This window comes from Erinaceus europaeus, chromosome 7 (assembly GCF_950295315.1).
Source record: "Erinaceus europaeus chromosome 7, mEriEur2.1, whole genome shotgun sequence".
Taxonomy (NCBI): Eukaryota; Metazoa; Chordata; class Mammalia; order Eulipotyphla; family Erinaceidae; genus Erinaceus; species Erinaceus europaeus.
In genome coordinates, this window is record NC_080168.1 from 5,332,732 (window position 1) to 5,354,417 (window position 21,686).

At 42.4% G+C, this 21,686-nt stretch overlaps 1 protein-coding gene across 1 annotated transcript in view; it reads right to left on the bottom strand.

The window, feature by feature from the left end:
- FARSB (phenylalanyl-tRNA synthetase subunit beta) overlaps window positions 1-21,686 on the bottom strand; it is a 63,428-nt gene that overhangs the window by 32,064 nt on the left and 9,678 nt on the right. Inside the window, exons 4-16 of the mRNA XM_060193666.1 lie at window positions 20,447-20,516; window positions 19,484-19,599; window positions 17,384-17,534; window positions 16,367-16,475; window positions 15,031-15,101; window positions 12,605-12,666; window positions 11,678-11,729; window positions 8,548-8,609; window positions 7,374-7,581; window positions 6,762-6,842; window positions 4,837-4,942; window positions 2,839-2,855; window positions 586-659 (exon numbers count right to left, since the gene is read on the bottom strand). Coding sequence (XP_060049649.1) covers window positions 586-659; window positions 2,839-2,855; window positions 4,837-4,942; window positions 6,762-6,842; window positions 7,374-7,581; window positions 8,548-8,609; window positions 11,678-11,729; window positions 12,605-12,666; window positions 15,031-15,101; window positions 16,367-16,475; window positions 17,384-17,534; window positions 19,484-19,599; window positions 20,447-20,516 — 1,179 coding nt within the window. The remainder of the gene's footprint in view (window positions 1-585; window positions 660-2,838; window positions 2,856-4,836; window positions 4,943-6,761; window positions 6,843-7,373; window positions 7,582-8,547; window positions 8,610-11,677; window positions 11,730-12,604; window positions 12,667-15,030; window positions 15,102-16,366; window positions 16,476-17,383; window positions 17,535-19,483; window positions 19,600-20,446; window positions 20,517-21,686) is intronic.

Consider the following 21,686-nt stretch of genomic DNA (forward strand, 5'->3'; position numbering starts at 1 on the left):
GGATGTGGGAGCCGGGTGGTAGCGCTGAGGATTAAGTGCATGTGGCGCAAAGCACAAGGACCCGCACAGGGATCCCAGTTCGAGCCCCCCGGCTCCCCACCTGCAGGGGAGTCCCTTCACAGGCGGTGAAGAAAGTCTGCAGGTGTCTGTCTTTCTCTCCCCCTCTCTATCTTCCATTACTCTCTCAATTTCTCTCTGCCCTACCCAACAATGACATCAATAACAACAATAATAATTACAACAATAAAACAAGGGCAACAAAAGGGAATTTAAAAAATTAAAAAAAATAAACCAGGACGTGGGAAAAAGGGAGCGAGGCTAAGATACAAGGACAGAGAGGAAAGCCCCTCGGCAATGTAGCTGGAAGAGCACAGGGAAGAGCTGTGGGCAAGGCGGCAGCTCTTAGAAACTGAAGGAACTCCATTGTCAGCACACTTTTTAAAAGGTGGAAAAATCTAAGTAACAAAGAGGTATTTGAGGGCATTCGGGAATAATGCTCTTGCTAGTAGGAGAGGAGACGGTAATACTGTAGGATTCTGCACTATGTGCGCCTAGCACGGTGCGCCACCGCCCAGCCCCCAATACTGTAGAATTCTGTCTGGAATAATTACAGTAAAATTTGGCCAAGGCATTTCTTGGGAGCTAGCAAGACAGCTCAGCTGACATGGCACCTCCTTTGCCAAGGATATGAGCCAAGGGTGAGCCAGCACCCAGGACAATATACCCAAGCACCACCGCTCTCAGGGGAGCTTCGGGGCTGAGGTGCACCTTCCCCCCCACTTTCTCTTTCTCTCTCTCGAGTCTATGCTTTAGCCACTGTGCCACCTCTCTCTCTGTGCCACTCTCTCACTCTCTCTCACTCTCTGTGCCACCTCTCTCTCTGTGCCACTCTCTCACTCTCACTGTGCCACCTCTCACTGTACCACCTCTCTCTGTGCCACTCTCTCACTCTCTCTCACTCTCTCACTCTCTGTGCCACCTCTCTGTGCCACTCTCTCTCACTCTCACTCTCTGTGCCACTCTCTCTCTGTGCCACCTCTCTCACTGTGCCACTCTCTCTCTCTCTCTTTAACCAGAGCACTGCTCAGCTCTGGTTGATGGTGGTGCTAAGGGACTGAACCAAGGACTTTGGAGCCTCAGGAATGAGTCTCTTTGTATAACCATTATGCTATCTATCCCCCCCATTTTCTTTTTCTTTAAATGAGGAGGCCCCTCTGCTTCCCCCTGGGGAAAGGTAGCTTAAAAATAAATAGGGCTAGGAAGACAGCATATGGTTCTGCAAAAAGACTTTCATGCCCGAGGCACCAAAGGTCCCAAATTCAGTCCAGCTCACCAAACCGCAGAGCTGAGCCGTGCTCTGGTCTCTCCCTGTATCTCTCCCTCTGAACGTCTTTCTTTCATTAAAAGTACGTATTTAAAATGAATGCATAAATAGCATCTCTCTTAGCTTATCCATTCTGCTGCCTACCCACTATCAAAAAATAGCCCAACACTGAGACTCACTTGGAAGAATGGCTTTATACAACAAAGGTAATGACCATGAGCTTTCTCTTTAATCATAAACAAATGTAAAACTAGAAGACTATTAGCCACTTTAGTAAGAGCACCTGTGGGTACAGCAGAAACAAAACAGAAAATCTGTCAATTCTTTAACAGCCTCTCTCATCTCTAATGTATCTTACGCCCAACTACTGCTAAGCCACACAGCTGTTTCTAGTGACAGGACATGTATCTGGTTTGTTTTCCTCCCACTTATGTAGATTATGTAGGATGTTAGCCCTAAGGAACACTATCACATCTTAAGAAACCCATCTATGATGGGGTACATAGCATAATGGTTATGGAAAGAGACTCTCATGCCTGAGACTCCAAAGTCCCAGGTTCAATCGCCCGCACCAAAAAAAGAAACCTATCTACAGGAATTGGGTTAAGCGCACATGGTGCAAAGCGCAAGGACCGACATAAAGATCCCAGTTTGAGCCACGGTTCCCCACCTGCAGGGGAGTTGCTTCACAAGTGGTGAAGCAGGTCTGCAGGTGCCTATCTTTCTCTCCTCATCTGTCTTCACCTCCTCTCTCAATTTCTCTCTGTCCTATCCAACAACAGTGACAGCAATAACAACAATTAACAACAAAAAAACAAGGGAACAGAAGGGAAAAAATGGCCTCCAGGAGCAGTGGATTTGTAGTGCAGGCAACAAGCCTCAGCAGTAACACTGGAGGCAAAAAAAAAAAAAAAAGAAGAAAGAAAGAAACCTATCTACCCACCTGCAGGGGGAAAGCTTTGCGAGTGATGAAGCAGGGCTGCAGGTGCCTCTTTCCCTGTCTCCCCTTTCTTCTCAATTTCTGGCTGTCTCTAGCTAATTAATTAATTAATTTAAAAAGGTACCTATCAAGCTTGTATATAATTCAAAAGGAAAAAAGAGAATTAAGCATACTGAAAAATCACTCAACCCAAGTGAATTTTAACATTTCTTATTTAAAAAAAAAAAAAAAACCACCAGGAGGGAGCATCTTTTTAAATTAAGAGTTAGCGGAACCCAAAAACAAAACATTAAGAACTCATTACCACAGTCCTTCCAGGCTAACATAAGGATTCTTCAGTTCTGACAACAAACACAAGGAAAGAATTCTGACGATGGACAGAGAGAGAATCCGTGTTTGACTTATATCACCAATTAGTTTCGATCCATGTTTGATGTAAAGACCAATTAGTTCATTAAATTGATATAGCTACAACTGTCGGCTGTTCTACAGATTAGATTTAGTTGTTTTAAAGTTAACTTTAAACATCTGTAGACCTTGAAGGATTTGTTTTAGTCTCCCAAGTATGCAAAACTAACCCAGAAACAAGGGCTTAAGTCACAGAGGTCAGATTCCACCATGAACCCCTGTAAGGAATTACAATTATCTTCTAGTAACTTTAGTTTTGGGTTTTATTTATTTTGGGGGAGCCTTGTGCATGCATGATTCTACCACTCCCCCAAGTGATTTTTTTAATTGCCTTCTTAAATAAATAAACAGAAACACAGAGAGGACACTATAGTACCATCCACCGCCGTGCGGCTCCGTGCCGGCACGATGCTGCTCCCTCATGGTGCTGGGGCTGGGACTCAAATCCAGATCTTCATGTGCTGCGAAGCACAAGCCCTCCAGGCGAGCCGTCTGTCCCCAAGCCCTCCCTTTAGGCTTTGTTGGTTTTACCGTGTTTTTACCAAACTACTGCTACCAGCTCTGGTTTATGGTGGTGGCTGGGACCTAGATTCCTCGATTCTAAAAGATGTGATATTTCCTTGGTTTGAAAAGATCATATAATGTTGCATGTGAAAGAAAAAAAAAAAAAGTGGGAGTCGGGCGGTAGTGCAGCGCACGTGGCACAAAGTGCAAGGACCGGTGTGGGGGATCCCGGTTCGAGCCCCCGTCTCCCCACCTGCAGGGGAGTAGCCTCACAGGCAGTGAAGCAGGTCTGCAGGTGTCTTTCTCTCCCCCTCTCTGTCTTCCCCTCCTCTCTCCATTTCTCTCTGTCCTATCCAACAAGGATGGCATTAATAACAACAATAAAAAAAAGGGCAACAAAAGGGAAAATAAATATAAAAAAAAGAAGTGAGAGTATTTGAACTCATTAATAATTCAAGGTTATGAGTATTCAAGTTCTTTTTCAGGTTAACACCCCAGTCTAGAATGTATTGTAAGTCACCCAACAATCACTATTAAGGGAGCATCATTCTCACTTAAATATTCCGAAACTGTATAGGAAACGACCAGTAGACTATAGACAATTATAGTAAAAGGCCCAGGCAGCATGAACTGATTTCCAAGTGAATGATTTAGTGGAGGTACTGGGATAGGTGCTGGCTGACTTAATGGAAAATGTGCAGAAAAAAGAGGAAGTCAGAAAGCACCATAAAAAAGACAATCACAAAATGGAAAATCCAAATTATAAGAGGAGAAAGCGGAAAACAGTAAGAGCCTACTCTACAAAATCAGTCAGACAGCAATACAGCAGCCATTCTGCTGCCTACCCACTATCAAAAAATAGCCCAACACTGAGACTCACTTGGAAGAATGGCTTTATACAACAAAGGTAATGACCATGAGCTTTCTCTTTAATCATAAACAAATGTAAAACTAGAAGACTATTAGCCACTTTAGTAAGAGCACCTGTGGGTACAGCAGAAACAAAACAGAAAATCTGTCAATTCTTTAACAGCCTCTCTCATCTCTAATGTATCTTACGCCCAACTACTGCTAAGCCACACAGCTGTTTCTAGTGACAGGACATGTATCTGGTTTGTTTTCCTCCCACTTATGTAGATTATGTAGGATGTTAGCCCTAAGGAACACTATCACATCTTAAGAAACCCATCTATGATGGGGTACATAGCATAATGGTTATGGAAAGAGACTCTCATGCCTGAGACTCCAAAGTCCCAGGTTCAATCGCCCGCACCAAAAAAAGAAACCTATCTACAGGAATTGGGTTTGTTGTATAAAGCCATTCTTCCAAGTGAGAGGTGGCAGAGGGGGTCAAGTGTCCAGTCCTCTAGCTTGACGTCCCAAGTTGGATCCCTAGCATCTGGCGCTTGCGCTAATGCTCTTTCTCTCTCTCTCTCTCTCTCATACACACACATAAATAAACAAACAAACATGTCTTTAAAAAAATATATTGTAAAAAAGTTTTATAAATTTTTGTCACCAGCGTATGCAGAAGAACCAAGTCTAAATGTATCCAGAGAAAATGTTCAAGCCTCAAAGATTCTGCTAAGGGAGGTACAGGTAAAGAGGTTCTGCATGGCTCACATAGTAACTCTCAGTGTTTGCCCCAACTCTTACCTACTTGAGGTTCTTACCTGGAACTCGGCCGTTTTAGGGTTGCTTATGTGGACTGCCTTTGTTGCAGCGATGTCCAGCCTGAGTTTATCGGCAATGTCTTCTTGGGAGCACTAACAAACACACACATACAAAACAGATCAATATGAAAAGGCAGTGACTAGGGGCCGGGTGGTGGCGCATCTGGTTGAGCGAACGTACAATTCGTAAGGACCCAGGTTCGAGCACCCCGTCCCCACCTGCAGAGGGAAAGCTTTGCGAGTGGTGAAGCGGCGCTGCAGGTTTCTGTCTCTCTCCCATCTCCCCCTTCACTCTCAATTTCTAATTGTGTCTATCCAATAAATAAATTAATTAATTAATTTTCTTTAAAAAGAAAAGGCGGAGTGGGGGGACGGGAGGTAGCACAGCGGGTTAAGCACACTTGGTGAGAAGCGCAAGGACCGGCTTAAGGATCCGGGTTCCAGCCCCCGGCTCCCCATCTGCAGGGGGTTGTTTCATAAGTGGTGAAGCAGGTCTGCAGGTGTCTATCTTTCTCTCCCTCTCTCTGTCTTCCCCTCCTCACTCCATTTCTCTCTATCCTATCCAACAATGATGACATCAATAAGTAAAACAATAATAACTACAACAATAAAACAAAGGCAACAAAGAGGAATAAAAAATATTTTTAAAATAAAGTTATTTTTTAAAAAAGTCATTTAATGCTATATGAATCTGCTTGTGGTCTCATAGCAGTGGAGACTCTACACAAGTCAGAAAGCTAGAATAACCCATGTCCATGGCAAATGCACAGCAGAGGCAATTTAATATGAACAGTTGTCCTGTGAAGTTCCACCTAACGTGGAGCGAAAGCTGGTTTTTTTTTTCACAGGGAGAGTGGCACAGCCTCTACTCAGGCCCATCCTAAGTCAGCCTCTCGTTCCCCTACCAATCTAACGTCTTATCAGTGCCCGACCTCCCTCTGACCCTTACGCCATTACCTGAGAGCCCCTCCCTGCTGGAGTTCAAGTGATCTGAACTCATTCAGCATTCTTTTTTTTTTTAATATTTATTTTATTTATTCCCTTTTGTTGCCCTTGTTGTTTTATTGTTGTTGTTGTTCGATAGGACAGAGAGAAATGGAGAGAGGAGGGGAAGACAGAGAGGAGGAAAGATAGACACCTGCAGACCTGCTTCACCGCCTGTGAAGCGACTCCCCTGCAGGTGGGGAGCCGGGGTTCGAACTGGGATCCTTATGCCGGTCCTTGTGCTTTGCACCACCTGCGCTTAACCCGCTGAGCTACAGCCCGACTCCCCATTCAGCATTCTTTATCCTCTAACCCCTGTGCATTTGTTCTGGGGGGAGCTCTATGCAAAAATAAAGTCTCAGAACTCACCCATTTAAAAAGACATAGAGAGAGAGAGAAAAGAAGAGAATCATTTAAAAAAAAAAACAGGATGGTGGGCAGAAGTCATGAAAACAGAACTCGCTATTAGAGACATCAACTGTAACAACAAATAAATGAAAGCAAAGTGCTTAACACAAACTAAGTCTTCAAAAATACTCATGATGATAGTACTACTAAGAATAATCATATAAATATATATGTACATATACATATATAGAGATAATATATATATTATATATATATATATATATATATAGAGAGAGAGAGAGAGAGAGAGAGATTTATAAAAATTGACACATCAGGGGGTCGGGCAGTAGCAGTGGGTTAAACACACGTGGCACAAAGCGCAAGGACCGGCATAAGGAGAACCTCTCTGTATAGCCAGTTTCTTTACCAGAAACTGGGTATTACCCAAGGGACAGCAGTATATACTTCATAATATCAGTGTTCTAGATTCACATGAGGAATCGCAGAAGACAGAATTCCGAGGTTCAAAACTGACAGCCAATTTCTTGGGAAAAGCAGAATAGAAGCACGAGAGACATACCAGAGCAAAGGTGAGTGCTTCAGTGAACCCAGCAGCTGCCATGTCATGTCTCAGAAGTTCTGTGAGCTTATTAAGAGGAAACTAGAAAGAAAAGAATTAATTCGTAAGTTGAAGAATTGCTTCACTTCACTTTAGTAAAATATCGCGCTTTATAAAAAGCTTTATATGGAGCATACCTACTACAAACTACCACCCATCCCACTCCCCCCACACCCACTTCAGTAAAATATAACGCATACCTACTACAAACTGCCACCACCACCCCCCATTCCTACACAGACTTCCCTCCCACTCCCCCCACACCCACTTCGCCCACCCACAGCTTGTGCTCCCTTCAGGCCCCAGTTGAAATGAACGAATCTCCCACTTAGAGGAGAGTCAACAACGGCCCAAACTCAAAACCTGTCTTTCTTCAAGAAGCCAGTCATCACAGGTTTTCAACTTGCTCTAAGCAGCGGGGCATCTGGTTTCTATCTGCTCCAGAGCGAAGGCCACGAGTGGAACATGTCCAAATGCCGCTTGATTCCTATGCTCTGTTTTTCTCAAAGCCTTCCTAGCATTTGGCGATCAGTTTCTGACAATGAGGGGTGTTTGTTCAGGGTGCAATCGTACCTGATTAGCTATGGTGTATGTTTTCGGGAGACTCGTCTGAATGTTGTTATATCCATAAGCAATCGCTGCGTCTTCTACAATGTCACAGGCATGAATAACGTCAGCTCTGATCGGGGGGATTTCTATCTCAATCTGACTGCCCTCGCCTATGACTTTGGACTTTAAACACATCCTGGTCAGAAGCTTGGCGATGTTTTCTGGAGTTTCTCTGAAATGGGAACGTACACACCATAAACTTCAGGGCATCATTAAAAACACATCTACATTTTGCTTTAAGATCTGCTACTACCTGAAACAGTAGCTTTTCTTTTTTCTTTTTATAGTTCCATTGGACACCAAGCCTCCTAGCTGACAGACTACCATTGCTAAATTTACTGTGAAGCGTTATCAAAACCCTCTCCAGGGTTGTGGGATCAAAGGAATGCTCCTGCACTGCTGGTGGGAATGTCAATTGGTCCAATCTCTGTGGAGAACAGTCTGAAGAACTCTCACAAGGCTAGAAATGGACCTACCCTATGATCCTACAATTCTTCTCCCGAGGATATAGCCTAAGGAAACTAACACAACCATCCAAAAAGATCTGTGTACACCTATGTTCTTAGCAGCACAATTTGTAATAGCCAAAACCTGGAAGCAACCCAGGTGTCCAACAACAGATGAGTGGCTGAGCAAGACGTGGTCTATATACACAATGGAATACTACTCAGCTACTGAAAACGGTAACTTCACTGCGTTCAGCCCATCTTGGATGGCGTTTGAAGAAATCATGTTACGTGAAATAAGTCAGAAACAGAAAGATGACTATGGGATGGTCTCACTCTCAGGCAGAAGTTGAAAAACAAGATCAGAAAACACAAGTAGAACCTGAACTGGAGTTGGTGTACTGCACCAAAGTAAAAGACTCTGGGGTGGGTGGGTGGGAGGGACAGTACCAGTCCAAAAATGACAGAGGACCTAGTGGGGGTTGGATTGTTATGTGGAAAACTGGGAAATGTTATGCATGCACAAAGTATTGTATTTACTGTCGAACATGACATAGAACATTAATCCCCCCAATAAAGAAATTAAAAAAAAAAACCCTCTCCAGGTCTTTTTTCTCCAGGAAAATCAAAACAGAGTGCACTGCATTCTTGAACTTTTTCCAACACTAAATAAATAAGTTTTCATGGCATACCTGATTCCAACTTTTTTGTTGATTAGATCAGCTCTCACTACTTCCTTTCGGTAAGTCAGTTCCTTGGGGGGGGGGGGAATGTTGAGAAGTTTAAAACATTCTCTTCCTCCATTTGTTAGACCCCTTTCATCTCATCTTTGTTGTAGTTTCATTACCCTCAGAAACTGCTAATAGAGTCAGACACTGGAATAAACATGGCATTTCAAAACATGGAGGAATAAGTCTGCTACATCAGACTCAGACTGGAAGACTCTATTTGCTAGATAATGAGAACTGCCTGGAAATAATATAAAAGGCGACACATTTTTCCTTCTTAGGTAGGCAAGCACATTGTATCTATTGTAAAACAGTTCAGATTTCCAGTCTCCTTTCATACCAAGTGTTTATGACCAAGAAAGAATAAATCAACCGTCATAATGTAGTATGTTTCTGAGTTATGAAGACATTTCTCCCGTATTTTGCAGGTTGAAAATCGCAGCCACGCCCCTCGACCTTGCTTCTGGTCTGCTGTAGATGGTAGAGCTGGGAGCATCTCATGAATTGGTACTCAATCTCCTTCAAACAGCACATAACTCTCAACTCTACCATGATCGTTAGGAACAAACACACATAAAGCCCAGCTCTGGACACATTACCATTTTTCCATCAATAAGTACTTTCAAAGTACTTATTTCCATAAATATTTGGAAATATTTCCAAATATTTATGGAATATAAATATTCCATCAATATTTCCATCAATAAGTACTTTCAAAGCTTTGACTAGTAAAAAGGATCTGAAAAGGGACTAGGCAGTGGCACATCTGGCTCAGTGTTCACATTTTAGTGTGCGGGGACCCAGGTTCAAGCCCCTGGTGCCCACCTGCAGGGGGAAAGCTTCACAAGTGGTGAAGCAGGTCTGCAGATGCCTGTCTCTTTCCCTCTCTATCTCCCCTCACCTCTCTATTTCTGTCTCTCCCTCTCTCTCTCTCTCTCTCTCTATATATATATATATATATATATATATATGTATAAATTGCACTGTCTAGATAAAAAAATGTAAAAAGGTTCGTGATTAGCAATAAAGTTTTAAATAAAAAGTGATGCTGCGGTCAGGTGATGGTGCACTTGGTTAACTGCTCACTCTACAGTGCGCAAGGACCGGGTTCAAGTCCCTGGCCCCCACCTGCGTGGAGAAAGCTTCCTGAGTGGTAAAGCAGGGCTGCAGGTGTCTCTCTCCCTATCACCCCCTTCCTTCTTGATTTCTCTGTACTATCCAATAATAAGTAAATATATAATAAGTTTAAAAAGACTTTTAAAAACTGATACTTTGAGAAATGGTATTTCAACATGCAAAAGTATGTAGTTTTTTACTAAGGGGCTAAAAGGTCAGTGATATATTCAGACCATGAAACATTCTTGCCCCTAGGTTTCCTCAGATGTAAGTGAAGGGAGACAGGGAACTGAGATCTATCTGTAGTAAAGTATGAAGCTCAGCAGATCACAGGGAGATCAGACTCCTCTCGTCTGACCAGATGAGCAGCAGTCAAATGTTTTCATCGTTGAATTTTGTGAAGTGAGGCTGATAGTCAGTCATGGGAAGGTTCTTACAGCCTTAGCAAGTGGCTGAAGAAGTAAGCCAGGATGATCTGAACAACTTCCTAGAGAATTCCCAGATATGCCTAACAAGAGCCCCTGGAATTCAAGGAAAAATTAAATATGTGTGTCCTTTTTTATAATTAGAAATTATAGGTATTTAATTTTGTATTACACAGGTTATGTAATTTTGCATTATATTAAAACATATATAATATAATCTTTTTAATTCAAGAGCAAAGTAAAAATAGAGTGGACTAAAAAATAAACTATGAAGAAATAAAAGGCTCTAATTGGCAAGACCATTGAAAGTCAGCTGATAATGGGGCCATAGCCTGGCCATTCGAAATGTAAATTCTCAGACAAGCATCACCTCTAGAGTGCTTGTGAGAAATGCAGGCTCTTAAGCCTTGACAGCTAGCGGCAGCCACCACCACCCACTGAATCTGGATCTGGGTCTGGGTGCTACCAAGACCCCCCAGCCCCAGGGTGACACAAAGGAACGTTAATGACTGGAAATAGTAATAATAAACCGTTACAATGAACTAGATGGGTCAAGATACTTAACACTGCCTCATTAACAGGGCAGATACCATTGCTATTTTTATTCTAGAGAAAAGGATCTGAGTTTTTTTGTTTCTGTGCAACACACTAACTCCAGTCCAAGTTCTGCTTTGTGTTTTCCTTTCTGTTCTTGTTTTTCAACTTCTGTCTATGAGTGAAATCATCCCATATCATCCTTCTTCTTCTGACTTATCTCACTTAACACAAGGAATTCGAGTTTTAGGTTATATTTTTCTTTTTTTTAATAGCTACTTTTTAAATTACCTTTATTTATTTATCAGATAGAGACAGCCAGAAATTGAGAGGGAAGGGAGTGGTACAGAGGAAGAGACAGAGAGACACCTGCAACACTGCTTCACCACTTATAAAGCTTTCCCCCTGTAGGTGGGGGCCTAGGGCTAGAACCCAGTTCCTTGTGCACTGTAACATGTGCACCCAACCAGGTGCACCGAGTTTTAGGTTAATAATCAGTCCCGAGTTTTAGGTTAATATTCAGTCCAGATCCCCAGATCGTGAACTGCTCAGCTCTACTACAGCTAGATTCCAATGTCAGATAATAAACAGAGAATTACTTTTTAATGAGCGTGATGGCCTTCAGCAAATATTAGTTAGTAAACAGTTTGGAGAGCTAGATAATCTTTAAAAAGTTAAGCTTATACATGACCCAGCTAACTAATTAATAAGAAAACAAGTCACAGAACTATAATCGTATGATACCATGTAGTGTTGAGAAATGAAGTTGTACCACTTGGACTTAAATCCTAGCACCAGCACCTAAGAGCAACAGAGACCTGGATATTTAACATCCCAAGCTCTCTGTGTCTACATTTGGAAAAGGTGATGTTACCACATGCTGTCAAGAGCTAAGGATGAGGATGACAGCCTATAACATACACAGTATGCTGCCTTTTTGGAGGGATGGGCAGACAGACCACGATCACTTTATAGCCACTGTTCATGTCACACTCAGCAAGCGCTTCTAAAATACTTACTGGAAAGGTCTGTAACTTTCCATTAGGAAAAACAACCTCTGCAGCTTCAACTCTAAGAAGACAATAAATAAAGTCAGAAAGGAAGTGTTTAAGCAAACAAGTCTCTAGATTATAGAACCGTGTACAGCTAACAAGTGTTTCACGTGATCTACAGCTGTAGCCTAACCCCTTCCTGGCTATTCACTACTGCTTGCATGAATCCTCCCCAGGCAATAGTCCTGAACCTGGGTCCCACATCCCAGGCAACAACCACTTGATATGGCATGCTCTGTGGAGTCCTGTTACCCTGACATAATACGCACTGCAGGCTTCACCAAGGTGGCATGGTACAAGGGAAAAGCTGGCTGGCAAAACCAAGAAATACAGATAAACCACAAGACTTGTAAATCACCCCGGAAGTTTTAGCCATGCTTTCTACACATACGTATCTATTTGTGAATTGAAATTAATACCCTAGAATAAATTACAGCCCTGGTACACAGCCAGAGCCCCGTGGCTTTGTTATGTCATTTCACTTGACCGTGTGCCTTGGAAAGAATAATCTTGCTATGTATGGGACGCTCGCCCTGCTCTTCTCGACAGGCTTCTCAGCCTTTGTGTGGCTTCTGCTACTGCTCCATGTCTACACCCTTAAGTCCAAGGACTCTTCAGCACAGTTTCAATGTGACTTCCTCCACGAGGTCTGGCCAGACTGCCTCAGTGAGCAGCAACTGCCCTGACAAACAACCAGAACATCACTGGAGCTTATTTTAAATACATCTCAGTTTTCACTTAATACATTATTTATGCATGTCCTAAGTCGCCCAAGACACTGTATATTCTAGTTACAGGAACCATTCTCTCTCTCTCCTTATATTTTAGCTGGAGACCTTGCTGCATTTGCCTCTAAAACAACAGGCCATGAACAAAATTGCCAAATGAACTTACGTAAATGGATTCTCACAGTACTCACTGAACATGGTGACAATAATATCCAGAACTATTTTTGCCTGCAAAGGAAAAAAAAAAAATCATGGTAATCTATAAGTAGACTCTCTCCTTCACTCAGATGGAAATGAATTAATATTTAATATGATTCAGGCCCCCGGCATCTAAAAATAGGCCTTTACATACTCATCCCATAAAAAGAAGAATTAAAAAAAAAAAAAAGAATTAAGAGTAGGCTTGTCCTTATCTGCAGGTGTTCTGCGTTTATATGGTTCCCTGAGAGTTACAAGCCATGACTGAGACAAATCACTTACTTCTCCTGCCCCTCCCCAAATTCACCAGGTTTCAGAAAGACAAATAGCTCTCTGTGCTGTAAACATTATCAAGCTTCTAAGTTTCCGACGCCGGATGACTCCAGTTCCCAATGACATTATTATTATTATTATTATTATTATTATTATTATTATTAGCAGTTGGGCAAGTTACTACCTTTATCAGCTAAGTGGAGATAATAATTCCTTTTTCTTTTTTTTTTAAAAAATATTTTTGTTTATTTATTCTCTTTTGTTGCCCTTGTTGTTTTATTGTTGTAGTTATTATTGTTGTTGTCGTTGTTGGATAGGACAGAGAGAAATGGAGAGAGGAGGGGAAGACAGAGAGGAGAAGAGAAAGATAGACACCTGCAGACCTGCTTCACCGCCTGTGAAGGGACTCCCCTGCAGGTGGGGAGCCGGGGTTCGAACCGGGATCCTTATGCCGGTCCTTGTGCTTTGCGCCACCTGCGCTTAACCCGCTGCGCTACAGCCCGACTCCCGAGATAATAATTCCTTCCTGATCTGGTTACTATGAGTATTAACTGTATTTTCCCTCTGTCTTTGCCCCTTTTTATCACCCTCACCCCTCTTGATTTATGGCTGTCTCTATTCAATAAAGATAATAAAATTTAAAAAAAATCAGAAAAAGCTTTCATAGCAATATATATAGCAACTAAAAATGAGTGTTTTGCATATTCTAGATTATCTTCGTGTGCTTAAAATCTTTATCAAATTCTGAATAAAACTTCTTTGTAGACCGTTGAAAAAAAAAGATTTTTATCAGTACACCAGCTTACCCTTTCACTCCTTTTTTAGTCAACTAAAAAACACAATTTACACAGAGCACACTGTAATTCCAATCCCACTCACATTATTAGTTATATACATGGTCAGTTCCCCATTAGACACCCACCTCCACCTTCCTTAATTTCTCTCTATCTCTCTCTTTTTTTTTCACCAGAGCACTGCTCAGCTCTGGCTTGTAGTGGTGCAGGGGATTGAACCTGGGACTTTGGAGGCTCAGGCAAGACAGTCTCTTTACATAACCATTGTGCTATCTCACCCCCCCTTAATTTCTCTCCACCAAAAAAAGAAGAAAATAAATAAATGGTCACTGGGAACAGCGGATTGTCAGGCAGGCACAGAGCTCCAGCACTAACCCTGGTGGTAATTAAAAAATAAATAAATAAATAAAAGAAGAAAAACATGTAACTTATTAAACCCACAGCACTGGAATGACAGCAAGTACTTCTATACATCTATCCATTAAAACACCATAGACGAGGGGGTTGAGCAGTAGCACGGCAGGTTAAGCACAGGTGGCGCCAAACGTAAGGACGGTGTAAGGATCCCGGTTCGAGCCCCCGGCTCCCCACCTGCAACAGAGTCGCTTCACAGGAGGTGAAGCAGGTCTGCAGATATCTATCTTTCTCTCCCCGGCTGTCTTCCCTTTCTTCTCCATTTATCTCTGTCCTATCCAACAATGCCGACATTAATAACAACAACAATAAAACAAGGGTAATGAAGGGGGAAAAGAATTTTAAAAACATGAAAAAAAAAAAAAACACCACCACAGATGGGGGTCAGGCGGTAGTGCAGAGTTAAGCGCACATGGTGCAAAACTCAAGGACCGGCGTAAGGATCCCAGTTTGAGCCCCTGGATCCCCATCTGCAGGGGAGTCGCTTCACAAATGGTGAAGCAGGTCTGCAGGTGTCTGTCTTTCTCTCCTCTGTGTTCCCCTCCTCTCTCCATTTCTCTCTGTCCTATCCAACAACAATGACAGCAATAGCAAGGACAAGAATAACCACAACAACAATAAAACAACAAGGGCAACAAAACGGGGGAAAAAAAAAAAAAAGCCTCCAGGAGCAGTGGCTTCATGGTGCAGGCACCGAGCCCCAGGAATAACCCTAGAGGCAAAAAACACCAAAAAAAAAAAAAAAAAAAAAAAAAAAAAAACACACCATAAACATACAGATGTCTAATTTTCTAAATTTCTAAAACATGTCCCCGCCTACAAATTAAACATTATCCAATTTTTTGCTGTAAAGCCTTGGCCCAGAAACCTATCCTACCTGACAGCACAAAATCAGAGTAAGAGCTTTATTTACCTTAGTGAAGTCAGTTCCTGTGCATTCGACAAATACATTTTTAGTATTTATTGTTATTTTGGAATGATTTCCTGGAACAATAACAGAACAATCAGGTTCAGAAATGCAGTCATACTAAGGAGGTAGACACAGACACACACACTCTCTCTCTCTCCCTCTCTCTCTCTCTCTCTCTCTCTCTCTCTTTCTCCCTGCATTCACTGTGTACCGAGGCTGAGTCAGATTTTAATCTGACCAACATGAGGTCTTTTTTCTTTTAATTGGAAGGCTGAGCCTAGGGCCCCACATATAAAGCATGCAGTCTATCTCTGAGCTACATTCCCTGCCCATAAGACCTTGTTCTGAAGCACTGCAACTATCAGAGGATACAAGCTCAAAACAGGAAAGATTCTCCCTCCCACTGTAACCTAACTGAACCCCTTCTCACCATGACTGGAAATTACTACATTTTGTAAAGTCATTAAAATAGTCTCATTTTTTTTTAATGTCTCCAGGAAGGAGTTAAAAATAAAATAAAATTCAGGGAGTTGGGCGGTAGCACTGCAGGTTAAGCGCAGGTGGTGCAAAGCTCAAGATCTGGCACAAGGATCCCGGCTCTCCATTTCTCTCTGTCCTATCCAACAACAACATCAATAATAACTACAAAAATAAAACAACAAGGGCAACTACAGTGAATAAATAAATATTTAAAAAATAAATTAATTAAATAAAATAAAATTCAGTTTAAAAGTTTTAACTACAGAACAGTAAGCAAGACAGAATTAGACTTTGAGTTTTAACTGCTAAAATCAAAACATCTATCAATTCTTTGGAGTGATAAAACATACTCCAGAGACAGGCTTCAGAAGGTATTTATAAATTTATGAATCTATGTATTTGCAAATTACATAAAAGTCACCAGTTAAAAAAAAAAGTCATCAGTAAAGTTGGATAAATGAATGAAGGGAAAAAGCCTATCACAATAGACTCTACAAAAGTCTTAAGACTTGGGACCAGGTAGTGGCGCAACTGGTTGAGCACACATGTTACAGTGCACAGGGACCCAGGTTCGAGCCCCTAATCCCCACCTGCAGGGGGAAAGCTTCACGAGTGAAGCAGGGCTGCAGGTCTCTCTCTCCCTCTTCTGTCTCCATTTCTGGCTGTATTTATTTATCCAATAAATAAGTAAAGATAATTAAAAACTTTTTTTTAAGTTTTAAGACTCTCAGATTAAGAGTATTTGATTCAGTCAAGTTTGCTGAGAAACTCAAGAGCCATTCTGAATAAGAGAAAATAGTGTGTGTGTATGTGTGTGTGTGTGTGTGTGTGTGTGTGTGTGATTACTAAAGTAACTCACCATTAATAACTGGGGGCATTGACAGGACAACACCATTGCTATCGTAGATGACTGGGTACAGGGGTTTATTTTCAATGATGTGTAAATATTGTTTAAGATGGTTGTCGGTCTAGAAAAAAAAAAAAGTCAAACAAAATTAGCTTCTTAATTTCTACCACTGTGATTATTTACATAACTACTATAAAAAATGGGAAACAGTAAGCAGCCCCAGATGACAGAAAGTTCTACATTTCTAAGATCCTCTAGTTTAAGATCTCAGCACCCGTCTACATGCTATTCTCCTGCTGCAGAAAGAAGAAGACAGCTGCATGGCCTTTCAAGAGTGAAAGCAGATCTGCAATGCTAAGACTGAACTGTCTCAAAACACACACACACACACCCCACAGAACTTTTACATAAGCAGAGAAAAAAACATCAAGCTGAGAGTAGCTGTTTCTTTCTGAAAGATACCTACTGTTAGAAACAGTTGAAAGTGACAGCTGAATTCATTTTTCCCTTCCAGATCTAAAGAGCTAACAACGAAGAGGAAGCAGCTCTTTAATCATGTCCCATAAAAAAATCTTAGTCATGGGGCCAGGTGGTGGCGCACCTGGTTGAGCGCACATGTTACAATGCGCAAAGACCCAGGTTCAAGCCCCCCAGTCCCCAGCTACAGCCCCCTGCAGCTTTGTTAGTGGTGAAGCAGGGCTACGGGAGTCTCTCTGTCTTTCTCCATCACCCGCTTCCCTCTCGATTTCTGGCTGTCTCTATCCAACAAATAAATAAAGATAATAATAATGAAAAAAAAAATCCTAGTCACAGTGATGAGTTCACCTCTTCACCTCATCTTGGATGGAGCTTGAAGGAATCCTGTGAAGTGAGATCAGCCAGAAAGAGAAGGATGAATATGGGATGATCTCACGCATGGTAAAAAGTTGAGAAATAAGAACAGAAGGGGTGTCTCTCTGCCTCGCTCCCGATCTCCCCCTAACCCTCTTGATTTTCCTGTCTCTATCTAATAAAATTAAAAATGTTTACCTTGTATATATTCATCAGCTCACATGCTGTATACTCCTTGGTTTTATTTAGAGGTTTGAACTTGATGTCTGAAGGCGGCTTTGCAGTAAAAGTAAATGGACCCGACAGAGTGTCCAAATCATGGGTACCAATAGCAACCAGTGTTCTCTTCCTAAAGATTTAAACAGGATGACAAGAGATTTGAACACACCTCAGCAGAAATCCCAAAGACAACACAGAGCCATACTTTCATCTTAGAAGTTACTTTCAGGGGGCTGGGTGGTGGCGCACCTGGTTGAGAGCACAAGGACCTGGGTTTGAGCCCCCGGTCCCCACCTACAGGAGGAAAGCTTTGTGAGTGATGAAGCAAGTCTGCAGGTGCCTCTGTGTCTCTCTCTCCCTATCTCCCTCCTCCTCTCAATTTTTGGCTGTCTCTATCTAATAAATAAGTAAAGATGATAAAAAAATTTAAGACTATTAAAAATTATTTTTTAAAAAAAATTGCCCAGGAGGTGGCACGGTGGATAAAGCATTGGACTCTCAGGCATAAAGTCCCGAGTTCAATCCCCGGCAGCACATGTATCAGAGTGATGTCTGGTTCTTTCTCTCTCTCCTCTTATCTTTCTCATTAATAAATAAATAAAATTTAAAAAAAAAAAAAGAAAGAAACTACTTGCAGACAATTCCCTAGAGCCTGCTGCCGTATGACAATTTTAGAGGCATGTCGTTAATTCTCATAACCATGTAAGGCAGTGTGAGGTGACCAGGCTCGTTCAAGCACGCGGCTTAGTAGCTGGGGCAGACGCCTTGCCACCCTGCTTTCCAAAGCACTGACATTAAACACAGCCTGCCTTGGCAGCACACATTCTAAAGCTGCAAAGTTCTGACACTTGTATCCGTTTTTACTTTTATTGTTTTTTTGTCATCAGTAGAGTCTCCCAGCTTCAGACTGACTCTTTCAGACACAGAGAGAAAGAAGAGTGAAAGACAGAGGAAAAGACACCACAGCACTGAATCGTCTCTCTCCAGAGCAGCAGGGGACCAGACACAAGCCTGGGCCGTGTGAGCAGCAAAGCAGATGGGCTCTGCAAAGGAGCTGCTTCACTGGCCCTTGAACATTTCTGTTGGCAGTATGACACTTGATTTTCTTTTATTGTTTAGAGACAGAGAAAGAAAGAGTGAGAAAAGACCGAGCTTCCTTCAATGCGGAGTGGACTGGGCTCGAACCTGGGTCACACACATGGCAAGGCACATTAAGTGTCAGCATCACCTTTCTCTTCTCTAAGCCTTATTTCCTAGTGTCCTCAAAATATCTTATTAAATTAGAATAAACTGCCAGGTTGGTAGTGCACCTGATTGAGTGCACACACTACCATGTGCAAGGAACCAGGTTCAAGACGCAGGTCCCAAGCAGTGAAACGGTGGGACAAGTGTCTCTCTTTCTCTTCCTCCCCTCAATTTTTCTATCAAGTAAGACGAAAAAGGAAAAGAGATAAAATAGGAGGGCTTGTCATCGAAGTGGGCACTAGTAGGTCTTAGGACACTGATCTATGATAAACAGAAAAATACACATTCTGAAAGTAGAGAAAAGTCAGTGAAACCAGATTAACAAGCTCTCTGCCAAGATTAATATAATTGATATGCCTGGAGCCACAGTGACCAAGGGAATGAAGAAAAAAAAAAAAGGAAATGAAAGAGGTGACAGCACATCATTGTATCTCAAAAATACTGTAAAAGAACGTGGTGAACCACTTTGTCGACAAATCTGTCAACCTAAATGAACTGCATTCTCAGCAACATTCCCCCTAGTGACGGGACCCAAGGGTGAAACTAAGGCAAGTCTCTTAGGACTTTGAGAGGTACTTCCTCTTCACACAGTATTCAAAATGCATCTCGTCTTTCTCCCAGCATACACTATTCAGAAGCAGCAACAAACAGCCCTCTGGTAAAAAAACAAATGCAAATGCCTGATAGTCGGTCATATTGATTAGCAAAAGCTTTCCCAAAATGGTGCAGAAGAGAGGGAAAAGTGAAGATGAGACGGGGAAAAGTAAACAGGAGAGGGGAGCAAAATCGAAGGAAGGAGAGGGGACAGGGCGGGAGGGAGGTGCAGCTACGAACCTGCAGATGTTCTGATGGAGCTTCTCCTGAAGCTCGATGAAGCTGTCATAACGATCTTTAGTGAACTTGATATTTCGGAGAACTGCCGCCACCGCGTAAGGCCGTATTTTTGCTGTCTGAATGCATGTGCTCATTAGAGACAGTCCTTCTGTGTAGTGTCTTGCAGCGGCCAGCCACCTACACTCTCATCACTCGCAAATTTCCATCCAGACAAGTACACATTCACTCAGTCAGTACGTGATAAAGTGGTGAGAAGAGACAAAGATCACTGTCCTCATGCAAACTACATTTTGCATTGCAAACTGCACGACGAATTGCGAAAAATTAACCTTTAAATCGCTTGGCTTACAGTTGCTATTTTTAACAGGATAACCTCTAACCTAAGTTTTTCTTTTCAAACTTTATGAAGAAACCATAATTTGGGGCCAGGCAGTAGCACACCTGGTTAGCATATAAGTCACCAAGTTCAAGGACCTGGTTCTGAGCCCCAGATCCACACGAGTAGAGGAGGGGTAGAGGGGGGCATTTCACCAGCAGTGAAGAAGGTCTGCAGGTGTTCCTCTGTCTCTCTCCGTCAACTTCTTTCTGTCCTGTCAAATAATGGGAGGAAATGGCCACCAGGAGCAGTGGATTTTAGTGCACAGGCACCGAGGCCCAGCAATAACCATGGTGGCAATTAAAAAAAAACCAAAAAACAAAAAACTGGGAGTCTGGTGGTAGCACAGCGGGTTAAGTGCACATGGCACCAAGCGTAAAGACCGGCATAAGGACCCTGGTTTGAGCCCCCAACTCCCCACCTGTAGGATTTCTCTCCCCCCTCTGTCTTCCCCTCCTCTCTCCATTTCTCTCTGTCCTAACAACAACGACATCAATAACAACAATAACTACAAAAACAATAAAAAACATGGGCAACAAAAGGGAAAATAAATAAATACAAAAAAAAAAAATGAAGTCCTTTATTACCTCCTCTGTGATGATCAACTTCTGGACTTCACCATTAGGCAATACTCGTTTATACACCGGAGCCTTTATCCTAAGTTAATATTAAAACAAACTTGTGATCGACCAAAGCATTTGGTAAATGATGTACATTCTAGTCCATGCATACAGAAGGTATACAAAATAAACAAAACTAGGACAACGGGTAGGAGTTACAGCAAATCAAATTTACACTGACTATTAAAACAACAAATAATAAGACTCCCTAGCTCTTTGAGTCGTACAGTGAGAGTGTAGGGCAATCAGAAAGGTGGTTCAGTGACCACAGGACCTGCACGCACAGGTTCTGGAGTGGGCCCCTGGCACTGCTCATGCCTGAGGGATGCCCAGTGGGCTGGTAAATACATCAGTAAAAATGGTGTCGGATGCTTCATGGTAATAAGTGTCCTACCACTGGAGTCTCAGCAGAGACTAGAAATTCCGCATTTAAACATCAGCTGAGAAGATGGATTAGAAAATCTCTGAAGTTTATTCCAGAAATGTGCTCTCATAATGACGCCTCAATGAATACCCTAGAGGCGCAGAGTTCAGAGAGCACTGAGGTTGGTTTTAAAAGGAACCAGAAATTCATTACTACCCCATTTCCTTTTTAAACAGGAGCACTGCTCAGCTCTGGACTATAGGGATACAAAGGACAGAACCTCTAAGCTTCACACAGGGAAGTCTTGTGCACAGCCACTGTGCTATCTCCCTAGCCTCACTCTATTTTTTTTTTTTTTTTGTAATTATCTTCATTTATTGAATACGGACAGCCAGAAACTGAGACGTGATAGAGGTGGAGAGAGACAAAGAGACACCTGCAACCCTGCTTCACCACTCCAGGTGGGGACCGAGGGCTTGAACCCAGGTCCTTGTGCACTGTAAAGTGTGCTCTTAGCCAGGTGAGCCACTATCCGGCCCACACCTCACTCCATTTTTTAAAAGTTTATTTATTTACTAATGAGAGGGAACCAGAGCATCACTCTAGCAATGTGTGATGCTGAGATTCAAACTCAAGTGTTTCACGCCTGTGAGTCTTGTGTTCTACCCCTCAGACCCCCTCCCTAGCCCCTCCCTATTCCCAATTATTAGAGGACCATATTGGGGCAAGGTGGTTGCACACCTGGTTGAGTGCACATGCTACAGTGCTAAAGGACCCGGGGTTCGAGCCCCCAGTCCCCACCTGCAAGGGAAAAGCTTTGCAAGTGATGAAGCAGGGCTACAG